Source organism: Strix uralensis, chromosome 6, assembly GCF_047716275.1.
Source record: "Strix uralensis isolate ZFMK-TIS-50842 chromosome 6, bStrUra1, whole genome shotgun sequence".
NCBI classification, from domain to species: Eukaryota; Metazoa; Chordata; class Aves; order Strigiformes; family Strigidae; genus Strix; species Strix uralensis.
In genome coordinates this window covers 4,415,340-4,437,258 of record NC_133977.1, presented here as the reverse complement: position 1 = coordinate 4,437,258, position 21,919 = coordinate 4,415,340, and the positions used below count along the sequence as shown (strand labels likewise).

The following is a 21,919-nucleotide window of genomic DNA, read 5'->3' as shown; positions in this document are numbered from 1 at the left end:
TTCTTCAATTGTGTGTGGCTCTTCCCTCCTGAAAAGCTGCTTTCATTGTCAAGCAACATCATGGTTTATTACAGTGTCATTTTCAGGTTACACCAACAACGCAAAAGCAAAAGATGTGTATGTCATGTCTCATTTACTCAGTCACAGAGTCGTTCAGGGGCATCGTCTACTTGTGCTGATCATCTTTAAGCCGTAGATTGGGCTGCAGTTCTGGAAATACGCCACATATTTCTTAGCATTGCAGCCACTGTAGTAGTGAAGATGGGGACAAGTCCTGAAGGATATGTCAGTGAAAGCCTCCACAAATCACAAGATCTAGTTCTACTACTCCATATAATTAGCGATTAAAATGAGTAAAAACAAAGCAGCAATTTTCTTATTGATCCCTCAGCAAATAGTTCTGTCTATTTTCTTCTGTATTGTTTCTTCTTATTAAATAGCCTTGAATAAGAAATGTCAGTCAAATGAATTTAGATTCCTGGTGGTTCAGACAGAAATCAAAGCAGGATTGAATGAGGAAAGATAATTAGAGAGAGGAATTCCACCTCCACAGACTTCTTCCCTTGCTCAAGGAGTGCTGATTTTATCTAAATTGCCAAAGCCGTGAGCAAATGAGAGGTGATGGGAATTATAGACTGCAGATGCTGAGACAAAGCAAGAGAAGCTTTAATTAGTGCATTTTAAGGTAGAAATGGATTTCCTGGGAATAAATTATTTGACTCAAGACATATGGAGCTTCTTAGAGGTGAACTGAAAAGCTTTTTACTTGTCAGAACCAGAACTCACAGGTTGTATCTGTCTTGTAGAAATGAGTGACGCATCACTGGGGTCTGAAGCACATGGGGATGAATCCTCCTTTCCTTTGCCTCTCACTTTTTTTATTTAATATGGAGGAATTCCCATTGTTGCAGATTCCCACCAGTGCAACAGTAAGCAGAATTGTTTCCAATACCCACATTTACTCGTTCAAGTGTTAGTGGTGGACCTACTGTTGCTGAGGAACTGGGAATTATGTATTGAACCTACAGGTACTGAAAGGAAGTTATTTTCCTTTCAAATTCTCTTACTCTCCTTCCTGAGCTCTGTTGTCATCCTTCCATCGCACTTCCACACACAGAAGGACACTGGGAACCTTAAAACATTGACCTTTCTATTTTTCAGATTTCCACAGCTTTTCAAAGGGTGAGACAGTGACAGCTCTCTACTGTTAAGAGGCAGATAGAGATTCCTGTTTGAATTGATGGAGCTGAAACAAAACCATTTAGCTGGGTGCTTTAATCCAGAACTCCCTGACTTCAGCAGAATTATTCAGGCTCTTAATTATTTACATACTCTGTGTGAGGCAGTTGCTCACAAACCTTGTTGGAACAGGCAGGAATGGGGCCAGGACCAGATCAAATGGTTATGTTATGGGAGTGCTTACAGACCCCTGATGCAGGTGCTGCACAAACACAGGATAAAACGTTTTTGCCCATCCAAGAACAACACTATTCTCCTCTCCTCTGAAAAACAGAAATGAAAGCACATTGAGAGGCTGGCAGATGGACAGGCCACCCCAGCAGCACCTTTCCGACAGCTTGGGGTTTGCTGGCAGTGCTGATCTACGTGAGATATGAGTATGACCTGGAAAAATCACCCTGTCCTCCCTTCCTGGGGTGAACCACCACTTGTGGTCTTCCAAAAATACTGCTCTGCTCCCGGCCAAATGTGTAAGATAACAATGGATGGGTAGAGCAGAGGTACGAGGCTTCAGCTCAGTCTTTTTGACAAAGGGGGGACCTAAAGTTGCATGAAAGCTAAAAAACCCCACACCCTCTCTGGGAAAACAAGTATCATGCTTGCTGGTTTTTCTAATGTTCTGGTTGCCTATTTCAGATGTTGCTATTTTGTCCTATAGGTTCATTTGTATTACCCATGATGAATGAATGCAGTCAAGAGGTATTGAACGGTGATGTGTTTATCTTATGGCAAGATAGAAATGTTGCAAACTTGTGAGCTACAGGAGGAAATGGGCTAATTTTAGATTTGTTCCTAGCCCTCGCCATGCGAATGGTGTCGCTGCGAGCCCAGCAATGAAGTTCACTGTGTTGTAGCAGACTGCGCAGTTCCCGAGTGTGTCAACCCAGTCTATGAACCAGAACAGTGTTGTCCGGTCTGCAAAAATGGTAAGAAAGTACTGTATTGGCTTTAACAAAGAGATATAAAGGAAACATTTCATGAAAATGTTGTTACTGATGCATCGCCAGGAGATTTGCTTCCATCAGCACAGGCTGGCGTTGGGGCTGTTACTTCTCCTTGTGCGTGGGCTTCAGTTATGAGGTGGCAGTTGTGAAAATTAAGGCTGCCCTTCCCAGCCTGCGTCTTCTCATTGAAGCTGATGGGATTGCTGACTTGAGTGAGGCTTCATAGGATTGAGTCCTGATATCGGTGATAGTCGTTTCATGTCTTTGTTTTTTTCTCATTAGTCTAACATAAAATCAAGCATATAACAAAAGAGAGAGTCTTTGTCCCTAAATTAAAAAGCCAATGGTTATCACCTAAGACCAGGGGAAAACTCATCAAAATCAGTTGAAAAACTTTCGTTGGGGCCAGTGAGACACCCACCAAGCCTGTAACGTCGTTAGTTGTGTGCTGGAGTCTGTGTGTGTAGTGTTGGCCCTCATTGTCCTGCTGAAACGATTTCATGAATTGGAGTCTGATTCAGCAATACTTTCAAGAAAGGTTTTGGGATGACTGAAAGCACCTCTTTGGAAAATAAATCTGCTTCCAAGAAGGTCTCCCTGGTCTTGTACTGCAGCCTGTCCACACATATGTCTCTGGAAAAGCACCTTTCTCCTAATGTAAATATGAAGACAGATTAAAAGGTGAGCTAGCTTCACATAAACCTCTTCATGGCTTTCTTAACATACAAGAAATGGCTACTTAGACTCATCTTCTTGTGTTTAGAATTCACTGTCCATATATATTTCCTCTTACATACATCACTGCTGCTGGATAAGAGTAATGGTTGCTTTTGGATCTAAATGAAAATGTTTACAAAGAAATAACATTTTCAACACATTTTCTGCTCTTTAAGACAGAGAAAAAGCAAAGAGTTGGAAATGCAAAATATTTTTACTAAAGGAAATGGCAAAATTAAGACCGGCCTGGAAAATTATACCAAAAATACTACTTGAAATACTGAGGTTTATATTAAATCAATTTTGAAAGGTTTTCATTTACAGTTTTATGTTTCTGTTGAAAAGCAGAAAATGTTCATAGGAAATTTCATTGGTTTGTTGTTGTTATTGATGAACTTCAGAGAAAAGCTATGTTAACCAGCTCTATCCACCACCCACCTTTGCATATGGCCCACTGCGCTTGGGTGTGAGGTTTCCCATCGCACTCAACAGGATTGATGTCAGGTTGATGACTGGGAGGGGTAACGCTGGCCATTGCCATGCCTGTCACTGTAGCTCAGACTCATTTACACCCAAACAAGTGCTGCTCATGTGTGTTTGGCCTCTGTGTTCCCATTGCGTATGGGGTACCATGCTGAATCCCCCTCATTTATGGTGGCAGCACTCACCAATTCCTTCTCATCTGGTTCACATCACCTGAATCCAAACTCTGAGCATCACTCAGCCTTCCCAGGAGTGCAGACTCAAAGGTGGCTTCACACGGGTCCAGGAGCTGCTGGGTTTCCCTACTAACCCTTCACCACCATGACCATTTCCCCAAATAAGCAGATGCTTTGGGGTTGGTGGCTTTCTGTGTTGCATTCCCCAACATGCCTGGTGACTGGGAGTGGACAGCATCTTTCTTCAAAACAGTCAGTGCCCATATAACCAGCAGGAAAGGGAAGGAAGCAGCTCCTGCTGGTGGGAATGAGGACAGGAGGACACAAGGAAAATTGAACACCTGCTGAAGGGGCTCCGGGGCACAGTGTAGCTATTGGAACCCTCAACTAGAAGCCAGGAGGCTTCCTCCACAGTTTTGCCAAATTTCTCCGCTCCTTTCTTCACTCATCTGTTGGAGATACAGATATAAAGTTCTCGGAAACCTGTTTTAGGCAGGGAAGTATTTTTCACCATCCTCTTAAGAGCATTCTGCATGCCTTGGGGATCCTGGTCTCTGGGGCCAGGGCGACCAGGGCTTGCAGCACAGCTCTGAGCCAGCAGTGGATGAAGGTGAGAGGCAACACAGTGGTGTGGCTATTCCTTGGGATCAAGGAGGATATCTACATGGGGGGGTACTGTGGAGGGGAACTGAACTCCTCCTTGTGTCCCAGCCTGGCTGTAGGGATGAGATGTGAGACCTCCCAGCTGGCAGGGCTTTCTGCTCCTCCTTCTGCAGTTGTGACTGGCTAATAGTTGGCCACTGCTTGTAGTTTTGGCTTTATCCTTTGCAAATGAAATACAATAGTTCACACAGTGATAGAAATTAGGAGGTGCCAAGGTAGTCTCCATTGTCACAGGGAATCTGATGAGCAGATTTTGTTACTGGTCTTGGACGTGGCTCCAAATGTGGTGCACACCTTTTGCCTCCCTCTTAAGTTTTGGGAACTTCATGTGAAAGAGTAACAGTCACTGCTGTGTCTCTTTCACCTCTGAATCCCTCTGACACATCCTAGTGAATGAGGATCGCAACGCTTTAAGCTGTCTGTTCATCTTGAGACCCAGATTTTATCTTTTGGCTCTCCACTGCAGCCAGTCAATTAGGAGCTCAGTTTCACAAAGGCATGAAGATAACACAAGTTGACAGACCCACTTAAATGACTTGAAACCACACTTCTTAAAAATTTATTTGTTTTTTCTTCCTTCCATCCAGTAGCTTTTGCTTTCTACCAAAGTGGTGAAGACAGTTACAGCACCATGTTTCAGTGTGATGAAAAGATTTTAGCTTAGTCTCAGTCCCCATGGTCATCATTTTAGAAAGGCAAACAGAAGAGCTCAAGGAATACAGATGTTGAGGGGAAAGAAGTGTTAATCCCCAGAACAACTTTAGTGCAAATCCTCATTTCAAAAGCTACTCCTTAAAATTTTGGTAAGGAAAATCTTCATTTTAGGTTAAAACACAGCCCTGCATCATTTGCGGCACTCTGCTAGCAGCATAGCTTACCTGCTTGTTTAGCTGTTGCTGCCGTTAATGGGAGAATAATTTCCTCTCGATACGTTCAGATAGATTTTCATGCCTTTCTTAATTATGCCTTGCCAAGGGCAAAAGTGCTGTGTAGCAGTGAGGTTAATGCAAAAATCTGTTGATTCTAACATACCTGACCTGAAGATTCATAAAAAGCCGATATCAATTTCCTTCCCTCTACCATCATTTAAGAGCAGTCTGAACAAGTGGCTTTGCAGATTTATTCCTTATTGTCAAAAGAAATAGAATTGTTATCTTGTGTTTTGCTAAATGCTGTAGCTCATGCAAAGCTGGCTCTGCTCAGCAAGGGATACTGCATTAAATGCAGAGCAGGCAGAGTTCACTGGGAGGCTAAAATTTGGGGGTGAGAGAGGGAGAGGACATTTTCTCCTTCATGTCCCATTGTCCCATTTGTCAGAGTGGATTTTGAGGGCAATGGCTCCAGGTGCTGTGTAGCATTTCCATCGTGGAGATGAAAGGTCACTGGATTTCACGTTTCCTGGTAGCAACAGACTGCAGAATTATGGCCCGGAGTTGTTATTTCTAGTCATTGTAACTTCTCCAGACAAAAGTGTGTCAGCTATTGTTAACTTTCTCCTCTGCAGGATCTAAAACTTGCCTATGACTGTTAAAATCAAGCTCGTGGCTGCCACCATCTGTGCTATCCCTCCTGCCCCCAGGTTCTCCTGCAGTTCAGCAAGAGCATCCATTCATTCTGCTTACACCAAAGCCTTTCTGAGCAAAAATCCCCCCCAAGATCCTCATCCTCCTGTGTCTAGGACTGTAGACATGTCTGTCTGGTGTTATTCTTACCTCTCCTGGGTCTTCTCACCTGACCATGAACTTTTCATTTCCAAACCTCTGCTTGTCTCTCCCTGTAAATCCATCGGCTGCTGCAGATTGAGCCTCATTATTGGTGGGACGTGTGTTTTTTAAGGCCCTTCCTTATGTGTTGCTGCAAGGTTGCTCTTTACGTTTCCTTCAGCTCTTTGGACATGGTCTGGCAAGGATGCAGGGACTGGGGGGGATCTCCAGTGTATCATCACCTATGTCTCTTAATCTGGTTTAATCTATGATCCAGACTAAATGGGTTCCTCTTCTTTGACACCTCCAAACAACTCTCACCTACTGCTGTGCACAAAGGGAGAAATTCACTGCATTTCACCTTGCCCAGTGCTGTTTGTTCAGAGCCAAAACCACGCGCTCCCGTGTCCTTTTTGGGGGGGGTGTGAGGTGTGAGTAGATGTGCTCTAGCAGGCAGTCCCCAGGTGGCCTTGGAGGTGCTTCCTCCAACGCCACCCTGAGTTAGTGACACGCTGATCTTTGCCCACTGCTGTAAGGGGGCTCAGCTTCACATCCCCCGTTTGCTGCTCCGTGGAAGAAAAAACAGATGCAGTTTCAAATTATCAGTGTCACAGCTGCTCAGGGAAAGGCTGGAGGTGACTGGAGGCAAGGAAGGGGCAGCGTACAGTTCCCAGTGACCCATGTTCTCCTGGTTTTACAAAGTCCTCCTTCAGAATTGTATCCCAAAATAATCTCAACATTAGCAAAAATTCACCATGGGGGATTTTATGGCACAGCTGTGTCAGGGAAATTAATTTAAAAATCCCAATAAATGCCACAATAGAATTGTTAGCTTCTCCTCTCTAAAGTGTGAAATTCTTTTCAGAGCATTTCAAAGGCGCCTTCACCCATTTACACGTACATTAACACAATTGCTAAAATAGACTTTGCCTTGGCACTTTCATTTTCTTGAGGGATGAACAGAATAAGCATTATAAATTTCTGGTTTGGGGTCTGGTTTTGCTTTTAATTTAATTTTTGTTGCCACCAATCCTCAACAAAAGAATTTGTTACCCAACAAGGCAGATAAAAGCTAACATGTCCACAGTGAAATACTTCCTGGCAAGTGTGCTTACTCACGTTAGCGTGGGCTTCTGGAGACATTTGTGATGAAATACTGGGCAGCAGGAAGACGTTTTGTAGATAATCTGTCACTGAGTCTTTAATTAAAGCTTTAAATTATCACAGTTGATACAGATTTCAAAGAGTCTGATCCTGCCCACCACACACAAGCAAAAGATCCCTTTGACTTTCAACATATTTTACCTTGGTAAAGTAACATGTATTCAGGCAAAGCTCTTGTGAGTATTTATTGTAATATGCTATAAATATTAATAATTTCATACAAATATCTTCTTCATGAGGGCATGAGCACAAAAGTGAGTAAATAATAATTTATTTCCATGCATACGAAGCCACATTTTCCCTGAGCTTCTCTCTTAATTTACTGAGAATATAAACTTGCTGCTCATTATTTCTCTGTTTGAGTTAATTTGAAATAAGCATTCTGCACCCCAGCTTGTTCTTTCTGTAACACAGCATGTTTTGCCCGGAAAACCCCCTAGGATTTTCCCAGCCCATCGAAGCTGAGGGCAGCCTTTCCTTTAGCAAACAAATATGCGTTACATGTGTCCCTAAGTGAATTTTGCACACCACTGTGTAGAACAACACCGGGGGCTGACCTTCGAAGCTGCCTTTTCCTAGCAAGCAGTATGTAGAAATGCATTTTTCTAAGCGGGAGATTTTTCTAAGTCCCCAAGGGCTGAAGGGGTGTCCCTTCAGAAAAGCTCTGCTGTGGTCTACCGGGGGAGTTGGTTCTAGAACATGGGCAGGCAGCTCCCAGGCCAGGCTGTTCCTGTTGGGCCCAGCCACACACCGGGTGAAAATTGGTTCAGGAACTTCATTTGCATTCATAAATTAAGCAGGGTTAATACTGATTACCACTCAGGTGGGTAGACCTCCCAGGAAAATCTAGATGCCGCAGAAAGAGGTGTTGGTTCTGAATCAGGGAGACAACCAAATCGATGCCCAGGTATTGTCTTAGGGGGGCAATGCGAGCTGTTTATTTTGCAAAACCCTTTGGGATTTTGGGGGACAAAAAGCTCCATATAAATGTAAATTATTTATTGTATTTTAGGTGAAGGTAGTGGATTAACAAGTGCAAGTTGTTAACCAATATTGACAAAAAGAACTTTCCCATGTGGTCTCTTATTGTTCCAAATTATTTTTAAAAGTACCAAGATTTTAATAATCCAGTGCCTGGATATTAAGTTACCTGTGCTTTATTGCATAAATGTAGCTTGTTATTTATCTGCAAGATGTGGATCACTGAATCTCCAGGTCATTGTTTCGGAAAGCATCTGCTTCTGTCATGATCAGTGACAAATCAGTGAAGTGTGGAAAAAAATACCTAAAGTTTGAGGAAAAAAAGGAAGGTTTTGGGGAGAGGATGTTTTGTCAGCCATTTGATTATATACAACTGTTGCAGGATAAAGGTGGCACAGAAAATGTGGCAAGAGGATGAGAGAAGACTTCATATTCATTTACTTTATGGAAAACAGTGTTTTGGAGCCATGGGGGAATTCCTTTAGAAAAAAACAACTAAATAAAATTCCTCTTCTAATTTATTTCAGGAATTCCTGAAATGGCCAGATTTTAAGATTGCAGTTAAACCCCCTTCAGTCAAAGTCTATGCAATATGCTGATTGATTGTTCAGATGCAAGTTGAATGTGACCAGCCAAGAAGAAGATGTATCCCCCACGCCGGACTTTGCAGGACTCCACGATCCTCTTCATAGGTCCCGAAGACTGAAGCTGGTAGCGTAGCGTAGCTGCATCACCCTTCGTTCTCGGTGGAAGAAGTATTCATGGCAGCCAGCCAGCCTTTTTGGGTACTCAGTTGACCCCCCCCCCACCACCCCATTCAGATGTCAGGCTGAGGGTCACAGGAAGGACCTGCTCCTCTTCGGGCAGCGCTTGCCCAGCACGTGGGGGCTGGTGGTTGTTTCGCAGCTGACTCCGTAGCGCTGCTGTGCTGACGCAGAGATGTCACCCCAAATCAGGAGTCATCTTCCATTTTGCAGAGCCTGTAGAAGCCACTTTAACATTGCGATGACAGAGCCCAGTGCACCGAGGCTTCATGGCCAGCTGTGAAAATCAATGGTTTTGGAAGGTTGAATGCAAAAGAAAATTGCTGAGACTACAAAGGATGCGTTTTTGATTGTTTGTTGGCTAATGCTCTTTGTGTTTACCAGCAGGAGTGTAAACTGTGGTGCCCAATTAGCTCAATTAAAGGAGTGATTTGATTACCAACAGAGGAAAAAAAGGATTGATTTAAAAGCAAGTAGAAGATCAAGACTGAAAACAAAGCGGTATATTTGGGACAGTCACCAACCTGACAAAATGCTTCAGTACTTGCTTTTTACTGTTCCTTGAAAAAAGAAGTCATTTCACTGAAATTGATTTTCAGTGGAGCTCGTTCACCTCCGTCACTTCAGGCCAAGTGGTTAAAGGCACGTAGATGCTGAAGTTGCTGGTGAGAGTTAGGTACATAAGCATCTGTCAAGAGCTAGCCCCTCCATTGCTTTTGGAAATCTCACGCGGTTGGATTATCCAGATGCTTAAATGCCCTGCTGACTAAAGACTATGACCTGCTCCCTGTGGAGACAGCTGTTGGAAGAGTCATCTAGTAACGGTGAAAAGCTTTGGAAAGGTATATAGAGGTTAAACCTTCCAAAATTAGCCATCCTGGTGCTGGATAGCAACGGGGGGGCTGAGTTGAATCTGCCACCTCCTGAAGTTTAGGAGGAGAGACCAAAAGAGGCCGGGGAGAGGAAAAGCCTTTAGAGAATGAAAAAGACATGAACTGAACAGCGCTTAATGTGATTAACTCTATCACACAGCTCAGTGCTCACACAAAGCAGGAGCTGCTGGACTGTGAGGCGTGAGAGTGACAGGGACGCTTCTGGGAAAAGCTGAATTCAAAGAGTGCTGCGGTAGGGAGCCAGTGGGGCAGCAGCCTCTTTTGACCCAACATGTTCGTCTGCATGTTTACAGGTCAGCTAATACTTCCCAAGCATTTGTGGTCTCTCCCTCTGCCCAGGAAGCAAGAAAAGGATAATTCACATATTAAACAAGGCAGAAGAAGACTCTGCCAGACAGCTGAAGGCCAGGCAGGAGCTGAAAGCCCCTGTCCTGAATTTGTACCCCAGGTCCTAACCATGTTTCCAGGCTTCCACCCCAGCAGAGTTCAAAATGAATGTCTACAGGCACTCAGAAGAGAAGGGCCAGGGAGGATTATGAGAAGTCATTTGTTGGATGGGACTTGCTCCAAAGCTCTTATTAAGCGGACACAGCTCACAGAGATATGGGAAACACGTTACATGGTCTGCATTGCTCTTTAAACTCAGAAATATTTATAAAGAAGCATCTGCTCACCGGTGATTGTTTCCCCTTGGGAAAACGTTGCTGAAATTTGTGTGCACAAGCCTATGGCAGTGGTAGTTCAAGATCCACTATCATCATGATAGTATATTGTAGAGGAGGGGGGTGGGTTTGGGGTTTTGCGGGGGAAAAAATTTCTGGATTCGGGTTGGGAAACCAGGTTCCTTTTTCAGAGCACAAGCAGCCTGGGCAGTGCTGAAATTAAAGCAGGCGTGGTGTGGCTGTTCCCCACCTGATCAGATTCTTGGTGTAACTTAAAAGACCAAAAGTGGCATTATTATCCAACTACATTGCTGTAAACCATTTTGCTGCAAGAGAAGCCTAAAGCCAAATCCTGACTCTGTGTCACTTAGTGTAACGTCAGCAGTGTTGTTTTACTCTGGTTTACTCCAGCTGAGGATCTGACCTGCAAGAGCTAATAATGTCTGGGTGACTCACAGGCAAATTGCAGGAGGCTGAGGTGTTTTGCATGGTCAGGCTTTCTAAAAGGATTAGAGATGGGTTTGCTTTCGCTGCTCTAGAAGGTTGGGATTATTAAGCATATCTGTATGAGAAGAGTGGCAGACACTGTCTTCATGTATTTCTAATTTAATGAATGTTTAATGCTCCTTTTATTGGAGCCTACATATATGTAGAGTAGAGGACTTTAACAAGGGGTTGACTTATGTCAAATAATTGATGTTTGAGCTGCTCCTTTTACATGAAATGCAGACTTTACAGAGCAAAGAGACTGTAATGAAAATATGAATTAAAGATTAGAGCTAAGCAAGTCTGAGAAAACTTAGAATTAAAAAAGGCACTTAGAAGTTGTCTCTTCCCGTTTCCTTTCCTTCCCTTTCCTCTGCCTTTTCTACATCTCCATCCTCTCTGCTTCTTTGGTAGGGTCCTGCATTTCAGCCACAGCCTTCTGTCTCTTCTACACCTACGCACCTCTGCGAAGGAAATCAGTGCAGTAATCTCATTCTGGGTATTACTGTATGTTTGCACATCATCCTACCCTGTTACGCTTGCCAACTCACCAATCAGTTCAGCTGGAGAGACTAAAAAGTATTTTTAAAGTGTGCTCTTCTTCATCTCTATCCCTGATTTGCTAATGGAGTGCATCCCCTGGGCTGAATGAAAATAAGTGCAAGTTTGGTGGAACCATTTGCCAGAAGGACCCGCAGTTTGTTACAGCACACTCAGGTGAGGGTGAAAGAACATTATTTATTCGTGGTGACGATGCTGCTGTGTGACAGTGGTTGAGCTGTGCTGCCTGGAGAGGGTTCCTGTAGGACAGGCTCGAGGCTGGTGTGGTGCCAAGGCTGCCATCAGATATTGCTGGTCCCTGTTGTCCAGAGATGCTCTTCTGCCCATAAACATCAGCATCCATTTCTCTCCACTCTCTTGGCCCACCCCTCTCCCTCTCAGTTAGCTGTCTTCATGCTCTGGTTTTCCATGGGTGCTTTCAGCTCTCAGTGCAGGTCTAAGAGCTCAACACCAGCGCTTCACTTCTGCCGCATGAGGCTTTTCTTGCCTCTATTTCTGCAGCACAGGCTGCGAAGAGCTTGACTGGTTGGGAGTAGTTTCTTGCTTTCTGTGTTTGTGTTTAGAAAACCCTTCTGCAATGTTGATCTGAATTCATACCTAAGACTGAAGAACTTAGGCTTCATCATTAGCAAATAAAAGCCCAGTGGAAAAGAGGAGAGGATGTTGCTTTCTTTGCTTTGACTGGTTGGGTTGGCATGGTTCGGTTCCTCGCACCTCTGGCCGTATTGGTACAGCTAAATAAAGGAGGGCTGGGCAGAGCACTTGGCCGTGGGACCCTGACTGTCAGCACTTCGTAATGGGGTGACACACCTAAGTCACAGCACTCGGCCAGCGCTGTTTTAGCAGGCTTTGTATGCTCCACCGCCCAGCTGTGTCTTCACCCCAACCCCGAGGCACATATCACCCCTTGATGCTAAGGGACCATCATCCTGCTGGGCTGCAGGGCCACTCTCCTGCTAGCTCAAGCAGTCCAAAGAAATGCATACAAAATAACTATGTCTTGGGGTGAAGAGGGCACCTCCTGGGCTCTGGAGGAGGTCCAAGAAGTGCTGGGTGGTGTGGGTGTGGCCAGTCTTTGCTACATGGCATTAGAGCCAGAGGAGGGTCTCATGCCCTGTTTTATTGCAGCATGGGTGCGTTCCCTGAGTGCACAAGAAAAGCTGCCACTGCACTCTTACCCCTTAACATTTTTGTGTCCAGAAGCACTAAGCCACCAGGAGACTTCATGTGTGGAGACTTGAGGTGCAGAGCTCACACCTGCAATAGGGACTGGGGAGGAGAGGAAGCAGGGAGGAGGGCAGTGATGCACCCCAGGTGATACAGTAGGTCATTAGCAAAGACAGTTGGCAGCCCATGGTCCTCAACTTGTCTGTGTCCTGAGGACATACTGCTTTTCTGCTGGACTGAAGAAACCCGTCCTTTGGGATGTGGGCATGTACTAGGTGGGTCTCATTGCAAAACATGGTCACTCTTAGCAACCCCGTGTAGGCATGCCTGTATTCCTTACCATTCCTTTTTGTACACAAGTTCTTGAAATTTAAAACCGTAAAAATCAGAAATTGCTCATGATAGAAATACAAAAAATCAAGCTAAAACCCCTTCAAAACAATGTGCAAAACACCACAGACTGGCAGTCCTGTCTGACGAACAGAGTTTGAAATCTGCCCTATCTCCAGTGAACTCAGGATGTATGTGGTCTAATTGTATGTTTGATCTAACCTTATTCTTGTACAGAAGATGTCAACTGCAAGTTAGATTTCATCTCCTAGGAAGGTGGAAAGGCAGTCAGAGCTCCCGTTAGGTATCCCCCAACTCCTACATCCTCATCACATGTATTCTACACCATGTGAGCAATGTTATATTTCTTGTGCATGGAGGCTCCCCAGGTTTATTCTTTTCAGGTAAACTCTAGGATGTACATACTCCACTCGTACCCATTTCTAAAATCGTAATTGCCACCAGGAATTCAGTAAGTAGTTTTAAGAAAAAAAAAACCCTAGATATGGACCAGTCCCACAGCTGATGTAAACTGTATACCTCATTTTCCATCAACTAAGCCACTTTTTTGTTCCAGTTAAAAATGTGTTGTGCTGGTAGGGAAGCTCATGTTTGCTAGAAATAACGGAGCAGGAGCTGATGTACCAAAAAGAAAAGTACTGCACAGTCCTACACAGGACCTGTTGAGAGAAATGGGTTTGTGTGAAGATGAGCACACAAAGTTCTCCCCAGCCTTTCAAAGCTCGGACTTCTTTCACTGCAGCCGGTTGAGCGTATTTGAAGAAGATGGGAATATGCTGGTCAGAAAATGCTGACTCACTGAAATGTCCCCAGGAGAAAGGCCAATTATAGCAAACTCACTGTGTGTACATTTAAAAAGGTCGGGAAGAAACCTTGAAATGATCAGATGCCCTATTTTAATGCTTTCAAAACAAACCGACTCAAATCTGGGCGGGTGGAGGGGGTGACATGATTTTGGATGTAGATATTTATTTTATAATTCGGACCATTTCAAATAGGGAAGACAGAAATGAAGGGGGTTTTGCCAAATGAATTTTTTCAGAGAACCTGCTCTGATTTTTATTAAAACTGAAAAGTGCTTGTGACTTTGACTTTTCCTCCTCATTTGAGTGGGAGAGGAATAGCAGAAATAGCTCTGACTGCGATGGGAAACGTCCTTCAGCCCGGGTAAGTAGTCAGGTCCAGGATGGGATTAAAATACTCCTCTGGGGCTAGATGTCTTTGGGGCCACCACCTTCCACACCTGGCTGGAGAGGGCTGCCAGCACCTAGCGCTTCTTGGTAAACTCTCTGCACCTTGCAGGATCAGGCCTGCAGGCTTTGCTGTTTGCAAAATAGCACCTTGAATTGCACTTTCTCCTCTGATTGAAATGCATGGGAAATGTCAGGAGGCGCAGGTGGAAGAGCCCTCGCTCGATATTGCTTAGGTGCTCCTGAGTCTCATTATCTCAGGTCAGTGCATTTGCCTGGTTTCTGGTTTCTGAACCAACACAGCAGTGTGCTTTCATGCCATCCCCTCACAGCCCTCACTGCATACAGAAAGGACTGCAAAAACTGGGGAGTAAATAATCCCCCCGTCAGTTCCTTGGGCTGCGTCTGAGCAGAGGCTGAGGAACGTGCTGCAGCCGACACGCAGCAGTTCAGTGCCAAGCCAGCTCAGCTTGCAAGTCAAAGGCTCTGATTTCATGAGGGCCGAGCCAGCGTTGGGTGTTCCTTCCAGAAAAGCCTCGTTCTCTGATCTCTGACTCATCACAGCCACCGCTGACGTCCAAGGGACTCCTTCTGCATGAGGATTATTCATCTGAACCGGGTCCGCAGCAGCATCCGATGCGTCATCCCTTATCTCCCAGCGAGCAGAGGCTGGCAGTCGCGCAGGCGGTGCGGGCACCAGCCCCTTCCTGACGGCACGGCAGTCGCAGACCTGCCCGCTGGGTTACGGATCAGGGCAGTGGTTGTCAGCTATTGATGAATGAATTTTGCTTGCTTTTGTTCGACACGCCGCAGTTGATGTGCGTGAGGCTTTGCTACCCTCTCTGTGCTACGAGGAAAGCGGCGAGAGAGAATTTTTGGTTACTTTTCAAGCTGTGTCAAATGAAAAAGAAATGTATTGCAGGAAATGTCAAATGGTAATTATTAAGGACTTGGAAAACTGTGATTAAAAATGGAAACCTGTCCACAATAGTAACAGTTAGATGTATTTGCTATGTTTTGCACAGAAACCACGTTTTTTCTTGGCTACATTTGTGCCCCTCTAGAGAACAAATACACTGTGAGTCCTGAGACTGATGTTAACTGGCCTGGCTGCCTTGCTCCAAGGGAAACACCCGTGCTTTTTCAGCAGCTGAGGATTTGTCCCCCTCTCATTTCTCCTAACAGCTTGACAATGAAGTTGCTACAAGCAAAAAATAGCCAGGGCCAGTTCCTGCACCCACATAAGCCAGCCTCACACCCTCCAAAACAGGGCATGCTGCTGCTGTTGCCCCTGAGAGGTGGCTCTGCCCCTTGGGATGAACAGCAAGTCCAAATAGCAAAGTTGCAGCCAGCCGTCCTCCCGGGGTGCATTTATCTGTGACAGGAGCTTGCTTGTCTGGACTAGGAGGGTCTGCACAACCCCCCTACATTGCTGCTCTGCCTCCTTTGGTTTGCTGCCATCTTTTTCCAGAAAGATCTTGCCAAAATCTGAGTAAGGGACTGAGAAACATAGAGGGGTTGTGCCTGGTTCAGCTCTCCCAGTGCTTGATGCGAACTTCTCAGAACCCTTTCTTGAACAGTTTCACCTGTAGTTGAGGGACTTCCCTGCCCAAATGGTCGCTTGGGTTTCCCAAGTGGGTCAACCCATGAAGTAAAGGTGATTACTTTTCTTTACAGATTTAGCCTAACTTATATCTATGGAAAAGGCTTGAGGAGTGGTGATGGGAGGGGAATGGCCTCAAAGGAAGGTAGGAATTATAAGCCCCCAGCAACAAAACCAGGACTTTCCTTACTCCTCTTTTGCATGTGGTAGTGTTTTTTGAGTTTGCATTGCCCCTTCTCCCCTCCTTTTTTCCTCCCATCTCAGGGAAGTGCTGCCTGTGCTCTCCCTCCTCGGGTTCATGTGTGATCAAGCAAGAAGCTCCTCTTGTAACCATGGGTTAAACAAAGTGCTGCAGCTATTCTGTAGCCAGAGACGAGATTAGAGGAGACTGCTGGCTAATTGGGAGCAGCAGCAGTGACCGCGCTTGGCAGGTTCACGTGGGATGCTGATAGGCACCATCAGACTGGCCGTGACAGCCTGCACCCAGCAAAGAGGCTGGGCTCTCCCAGCCCCATGGATGTGCCGGGGTTTCAAAGCGGTGTGTGAAAGCTTTTCCTTCTTGGAATACGATCTACCAGATGTGAAGGTGATGCTCAAGGTGCATCAAGGAATTTGGTGCATTTTGTCCTCCCGACTGAGGGTCGGGCTTTCTAGGCATGGCCTGCTCTGCTACATGAAACATTGGCACAGGAAGGTCTGCCATAAACCAGGTAATGCATGTGCTGGTTGAATGTAGACTCCTAGGTGGGGCCAACCCAATGGTTCTCCATCGCTGTATGCATTAATAGGCAGGTCACTGCTGTGGGGGTGAGCAAAGGGGCCACATATCATTGGCTTTCTGTTTTCCACTAATCTGTTGGGAAAAAGTAAAATCCACCACATAAGCTCATGATGTCCAAAACTTTCCCAACTGGTAAGGTCAAAGCAGCAGTGAGTCTGGTGGCACCTTTTAATAAGGTGTTATTGCTGTCTTTCTGGGGTCTGCTACACTCCCATCATTTCAGCGTTAGCCCTACTGCCGTCACGCTGGGAGGAGATAGCCTCTTGGCGAGGGGCTAGCAGTGAGTCTCTGACCCCTTCCCTTTAGGAGGGAGACTTTCTGGCAGCATTGGGTGGGTAATCCTGACAAATGATGTAGGCACCACATCGCTGGACGGCATCAATAACACATCTGATACGCTGTAGTGTCTAGTTGTGCATTTCACCCCCCAGTCGCTGAGTTTCTGCATTTCTCAGCTGAACTCAGCTGCCATGTCAAGGATTTTGGCTGTGCATCCCAGGAGGGGCATTTCTGGGGCAGAGCAACACCCCACACTTGGACATCAGCAGCCACAAAGTCACGGTTGCTACTTTGACTTCTTAATGCAGCCAGGCAGCCCACACGTTAGGGGTGACATTTTCCTTCTTTTTATGTCTCCAGAGCAATCAGTGCCAGTGTGAAGCTCATTTATTTGTCCTTCTCATGTCATCCTGCCCCAAAGGTTTCACAGGACCTGTCCTGATTCTTCTCCCAAAATTTTGTAGCTGAGAAATATCTTCAATAAAGGCAACAAAGTTTATTCACTGGGTTTGGCAATCACTTCACAGCCCAGGGAAGAACCATGCAAAATAAGAGTCGGGGGGATAAATAGATGCTGTTTGCTCTCTAAAGCACCCGCTGGAGGTTAGTTAACCCAGCCCTGGCCTGTGCTCTCTATGAGTATGTAGTCTCTCTGGCTGATGGCTCGCTTGTGATACAGTGCTTAACAGCCCTGTTCTGCAGCATATGTGCTCAGCTCTTCGATAACCAGCCGTTCATTAGGGAGTTGGGTCAGGCTGCCCAGCGGCAAAAGTCAGCTCCCAGCCAGCCAAGCAGGATTGGCCTCTAGCAACGAAAAGCCCCTGGCCTCATTTTATCACTTGGCACTGTAATCGGTGGCTTTTAATTAAGGCAGAAGGCAATCGGTTGCGGAGGGCACAGGGGGCAGGGATGCGGGGAGGAATTGACTGTGGTATAAATAAGATGCCGGAGGGAGGAGGAAGGGGAGGTGTACACAGTGAGGGTGCCTGGCGTGACAGCACAAATTGGCTTTGTTTAGACATCGGTGCCCCTCTTTTCCCCCCACTTTTTTCCAGTGAGTACAAAAATAGCCAAAAATAAACCTCCTTGGGCCCTGCTGCGGTAAGGAGGGGATCTGTCTTGAAAGTGCTGGGGCGATGCTGTCTTCAAAGCAAGCATTTCCCTGGCTTTCTTCTGAGATTAAAACCCTTTCTGAGACAGAGACACTGGTTATTATAGCCTTCTGGATGCTGACTTTCTCACTGCGATCGCTGCGGAGGAATGAAGAAGAGAAAAAGGAAAAAAAAAAGGCAAGGGAAAGGAATGCAAAGCCAAACTAATAGAGTAACTTCTGGCACTGGCAAGTTTTCATCTTCCAAGGTCAGCCCTGATGTCGTTTGGAGAGTGCTTTGCTCTTTTTAGCAGTTTTGGCTGTTGCAGCCATACGTACAAAGGACCATCTGGAACTCTGTTCCCAACTTTAGCAAGCGTTAACATCAAGTTGCCCTGAGCCCGTGTTTGCTTGCTGGCTGCAGCGGCTCCGTGTTGAGCCTGCTTGGGCTTCCGCTCATCCCCAACAAGGCAGGGGCTGGGTACAACCCTGTGTGGAGGAGTCAACCAGGCAGGGTGTGCCCAAAGCCCTCCGGCTTCCCCAGGAATTTCTACCCTCCTTTAGTTGTGGGGTTTGGGGCTGGGCTGCATTTTGGGGTGCTTTTTTTCCATCTTTTTTTACTGCATGTAGTTGTTGAGCTCAGCTTTTGTTACAGGCATTCCAGAGTACAAGAGCATGTTTCATTTTCCAGATTAGAAAATGCTCAGAGGTATAATCAGGTCCTTCCACAGTATTTAATTATCCATAATTAAAGGCATCTACACAAAGTACCAGATTTTCAAAGACTATTCTTGTGTTACACTGCTAATGAATTAAGTAATTAATTGGCATTGAAAAAAATACAATAGGAAACATCAATCTTTTAAAGTAAAGCATTTTTAGGCGTTTTATAAAATCATTAACTTGTATCAGGTCAGTAGCTGTTCTAATGTCTAAATTCCCCTTCTGGCTTTAAAAAAATTTCTAAAGGACAAAATGAACACAGGAAAAACAAGGCAGGGAATACTTGCTACAGAGTGTGGAAACACTCATGAATGGGGAATTTCATTTGGAAGTTGCTGACCATCACTTTGCCACTCTGTCCGCGAGTTCCTTCCCCCTGCAGCTGTTGGAGACATCAAGGCAGGTCTCAGCAGAAGGGGGTTTCGGCCCAGCACTGCCATGTCTTGTCTCTCTAACACCAAGCTTATCAGTGCCTGGGGTGGGGTGAGAGGGGACATGTTTTCTCGAGTTTCCTTTTCCGTCTCCCAGGCAGGTAATTAAACTCCCCAAACAAATTAAGACATTATGTTTCTGCCATTGTGGTTATTCCCTTTCTCCCAGTAATCAGTTATTTGTACGGATCTGCATAGAAGTGGGAGCTCTGCCTCTGCAGCCTGACCTGAATTTATAGGGATGAAAAAAAGGCAAATCCAAAGGCCGGTGCCACTCGGCTCTGTTAAACGCCCTCCAGAAGAGTCCGTCCTTTGACTGGAAGGGGAACCTTTGGTGACTGACTTAGACTTTTAGCTTTTATACATGTACATGTTCATTAAACTCACCTTTCGCTTGGGTCTTGCCTGTCTGTGGCCAGTCATTTCTGTGTTCATTGTTGTGGAGGTCAGGAGGCTGGGGAATGGTGGTGAAGACAGCAGGAGATGGGCTGGCTGTGTCACACAAAGTGTGAAAATTGGGTTCTGCTTAAAATCGGCAGCAGGAAATCCAACAACTCAAACATGAGCTGAGAGTAGAAAGAAATGGTTTCAGCAGCAGCTCTCTTCTTACATGAAAAGTTTTTGCTTTGCTTTGAAGTTCCATTTCTAACATGATCCCATGTTCAAAACTTTAGTCAGAAAAATCTGTTGCCAGGTGGAAAAAAAAATATTGGGACCATGCTGATGCTCTCAAAGCATCTCACAATGGCAGAAAGGCATAAAGGCATTTTTCTACCAACTGACACATTCCCAGAGTCATCTGATTGTGATGAAACTCTATTTTTCATAAAGGAGCTGAAGGTTTGCCTTCAGCATGTGGTTTCCTGCAGCTGAAGAAGGTTGGCGCAGAGGTTTACTTATACCAGCAGGCAACCATTGCCGTGACTAATGTGCACGGTGGTGTGACCACCATCGTGCATTAACCACAGTAGTTTCACTATCCAACAGTGGGCTGGGTTTTCAGTAAACTGCACATCTAAATGCACAACTCCGATAATGTATAGTAATCCTGGTTCTTCCCCCCAGCCCCCCTGGTTTTGCATTTTTTTCCTCCTGTTTAATACAAAATTAGCACTGTCACAGTTTCCACTTCTTTTATGACTGATATGAAAAAAACCCCACACCATAAAACATCATGCACAGCTGTAGTGACCAAGTTAGATTAAATTTTGGCTTTATATTGAGTTGACGTGCAGCCAGCTCTCTTCCATACATCATCTGTGATTGCAGTTAAGGATGAAATACTGTTTTAATTCTTACACAAAATGTGGGGGTTTTTTCCGAAGAAATAAGACATAAAAATGTTAAAATGGGCCATAAAAATCATTAAATTTTCACACCGAGCACAACCAAGAGGTGAGTAAGTTGGCTAAAAGCTCAAAAGATCCAGAGGAAAAGTCCCAGTTGTTATTCTTTTGTTGTTAACCTTCGCCTTTGAATGGAGATACCCAGGCAGAGAGCAAAGACCTGGTACTTTGGCAGTCGAGGGCTGTTTTGCCACTTGCTTCCCTAGGTAAGGGTGTCCCCTCACGTCTGCATGGACAAAGAGCTGCTGCTCCCCGCCAGTGCCCGAGGACGGTGCCTTGGGAGGTGCCCCAACACCATTGCAGTGGGCGGGATGAACATCCAGCCAAGTCCCTGGCCACGTTTGCTGCTCTGTGTCCCCATTCCTCTCTTGGGTGACCTGGGAAATACCGGCTATAAGGGCACAGTCACCTGGACCAAGCCTGTCCCATGGCACACGTTGTCCCATGGCTGCTCTCGGGACTCAAGCTGGCAAGGTGGAGGCAGCAGAAATGCAATGACATGTTTTTAATATATATTTTTATATATATATATCATATATATATCTCCACCCTCGGCATATATATTTCTTCACTTAAAGGTTTAGTCTCTGGAAGGTCCAACTTTTCCTCCCTTTGGCTGTTGATTTTACTAGTAACTTTGTTAGCTGATGCAGTATTTATTGGTAGTTTCAGTAACTGATTTCTTTTAAATTAACCTATTTGATACCAGCTCCAAAAAACCCCACCTCACCTTATTTGCCGTGTTTGAACCATTAAAAGAACTAATATACCTTCAGCACTGTTGGAGTTCATTTTGGGAAATACCTATTTAGATGACTTTTTAAAAACTGATTTCTTACCTGAAAGGTTATAATGACCTAGGAGTAGCTTTCATTGCCTGCAATTAAAATCTACCTATATTTTTTTAAAAAAATCTATGGTATTCTCCCAATGCTTTATGCTGTCTGCAAAAAGATTTTTAAGAGCAAATTCCTTTTATTTGGTCCAGTAAATGTTGAAACATGCATTTCTCACTTAATAGATGGCTACTGCTGTCTTTGAGGTGTTACTGTTTTCCTTCTTCAACCTTGAATGTACACAGTAAAAATCTGATTCAGAAAAGCTGTTTTATATGCACAGTATCTGCCTGTGCAATGCTGAGCACCTTGCCTGTGTGGGTTTTTTTACCATAAGCTAAACTTTTCAGTGCTGATTAAGGTATTTGCACACGTAGATCCTATTAAAATGAAGAAGTGTGTAAATCCCATAGGTGACTTTGAAAATGCCAACCTGCATTTTGTATTAAAAGAGGTGAGGAAAACCCTGTATTTAAGTCTAGGTCTGTAGCCGTGCGATTTGCTCTTCTGCTGTCTGAGAGCTGATACTGAGACACGCCGTGTGTTGGCTCCTCTGTGACTTTGATGGCAGTGGTTCAACTTCAGTGCTGCCCTCAATTCAAGTGTATTATTCAGTCAACAGAGTGGGTAAATGATTATGAATTTGATATTAGCTATTAATTTGCACTGCAGCAATGCCTAACCCT

At 45.0% G+C, this 21,919-nt stretch overlaps 1 protein-coding gene across 4 annotated transcripts in view; it reads left to right on the top strand.

Moving 5' to 3' along the window:
• Positions 1-21,919, top strand: part of VWC2L (von Willebrand factor C domain containing 2 like) — a 53,867-nt gene that overhangs the window by 19,418 nt on the left and 12,530 nt on the right. For 2 of the 4 annotated variants that reach the window (XM_074872575.1, XM_074872576.1), the window contains exon 3: positions 2,036-2,165. The exons of 1 other annotated variant lie outside the window; for it this stretch is intronic. In XM_074872575.1, the coding sequence (XP_074728676.1) occupies positions 2,036-2,165 (130 nt within the window). Of the gene's footprint in view, positions 1-2,035; positions 2,166-8,597; positions 8,967-21,919 lie in introns of those variants that run through there. One more of the 4 variants, XM_074872577.1, reaches the window with a different exon arrangement.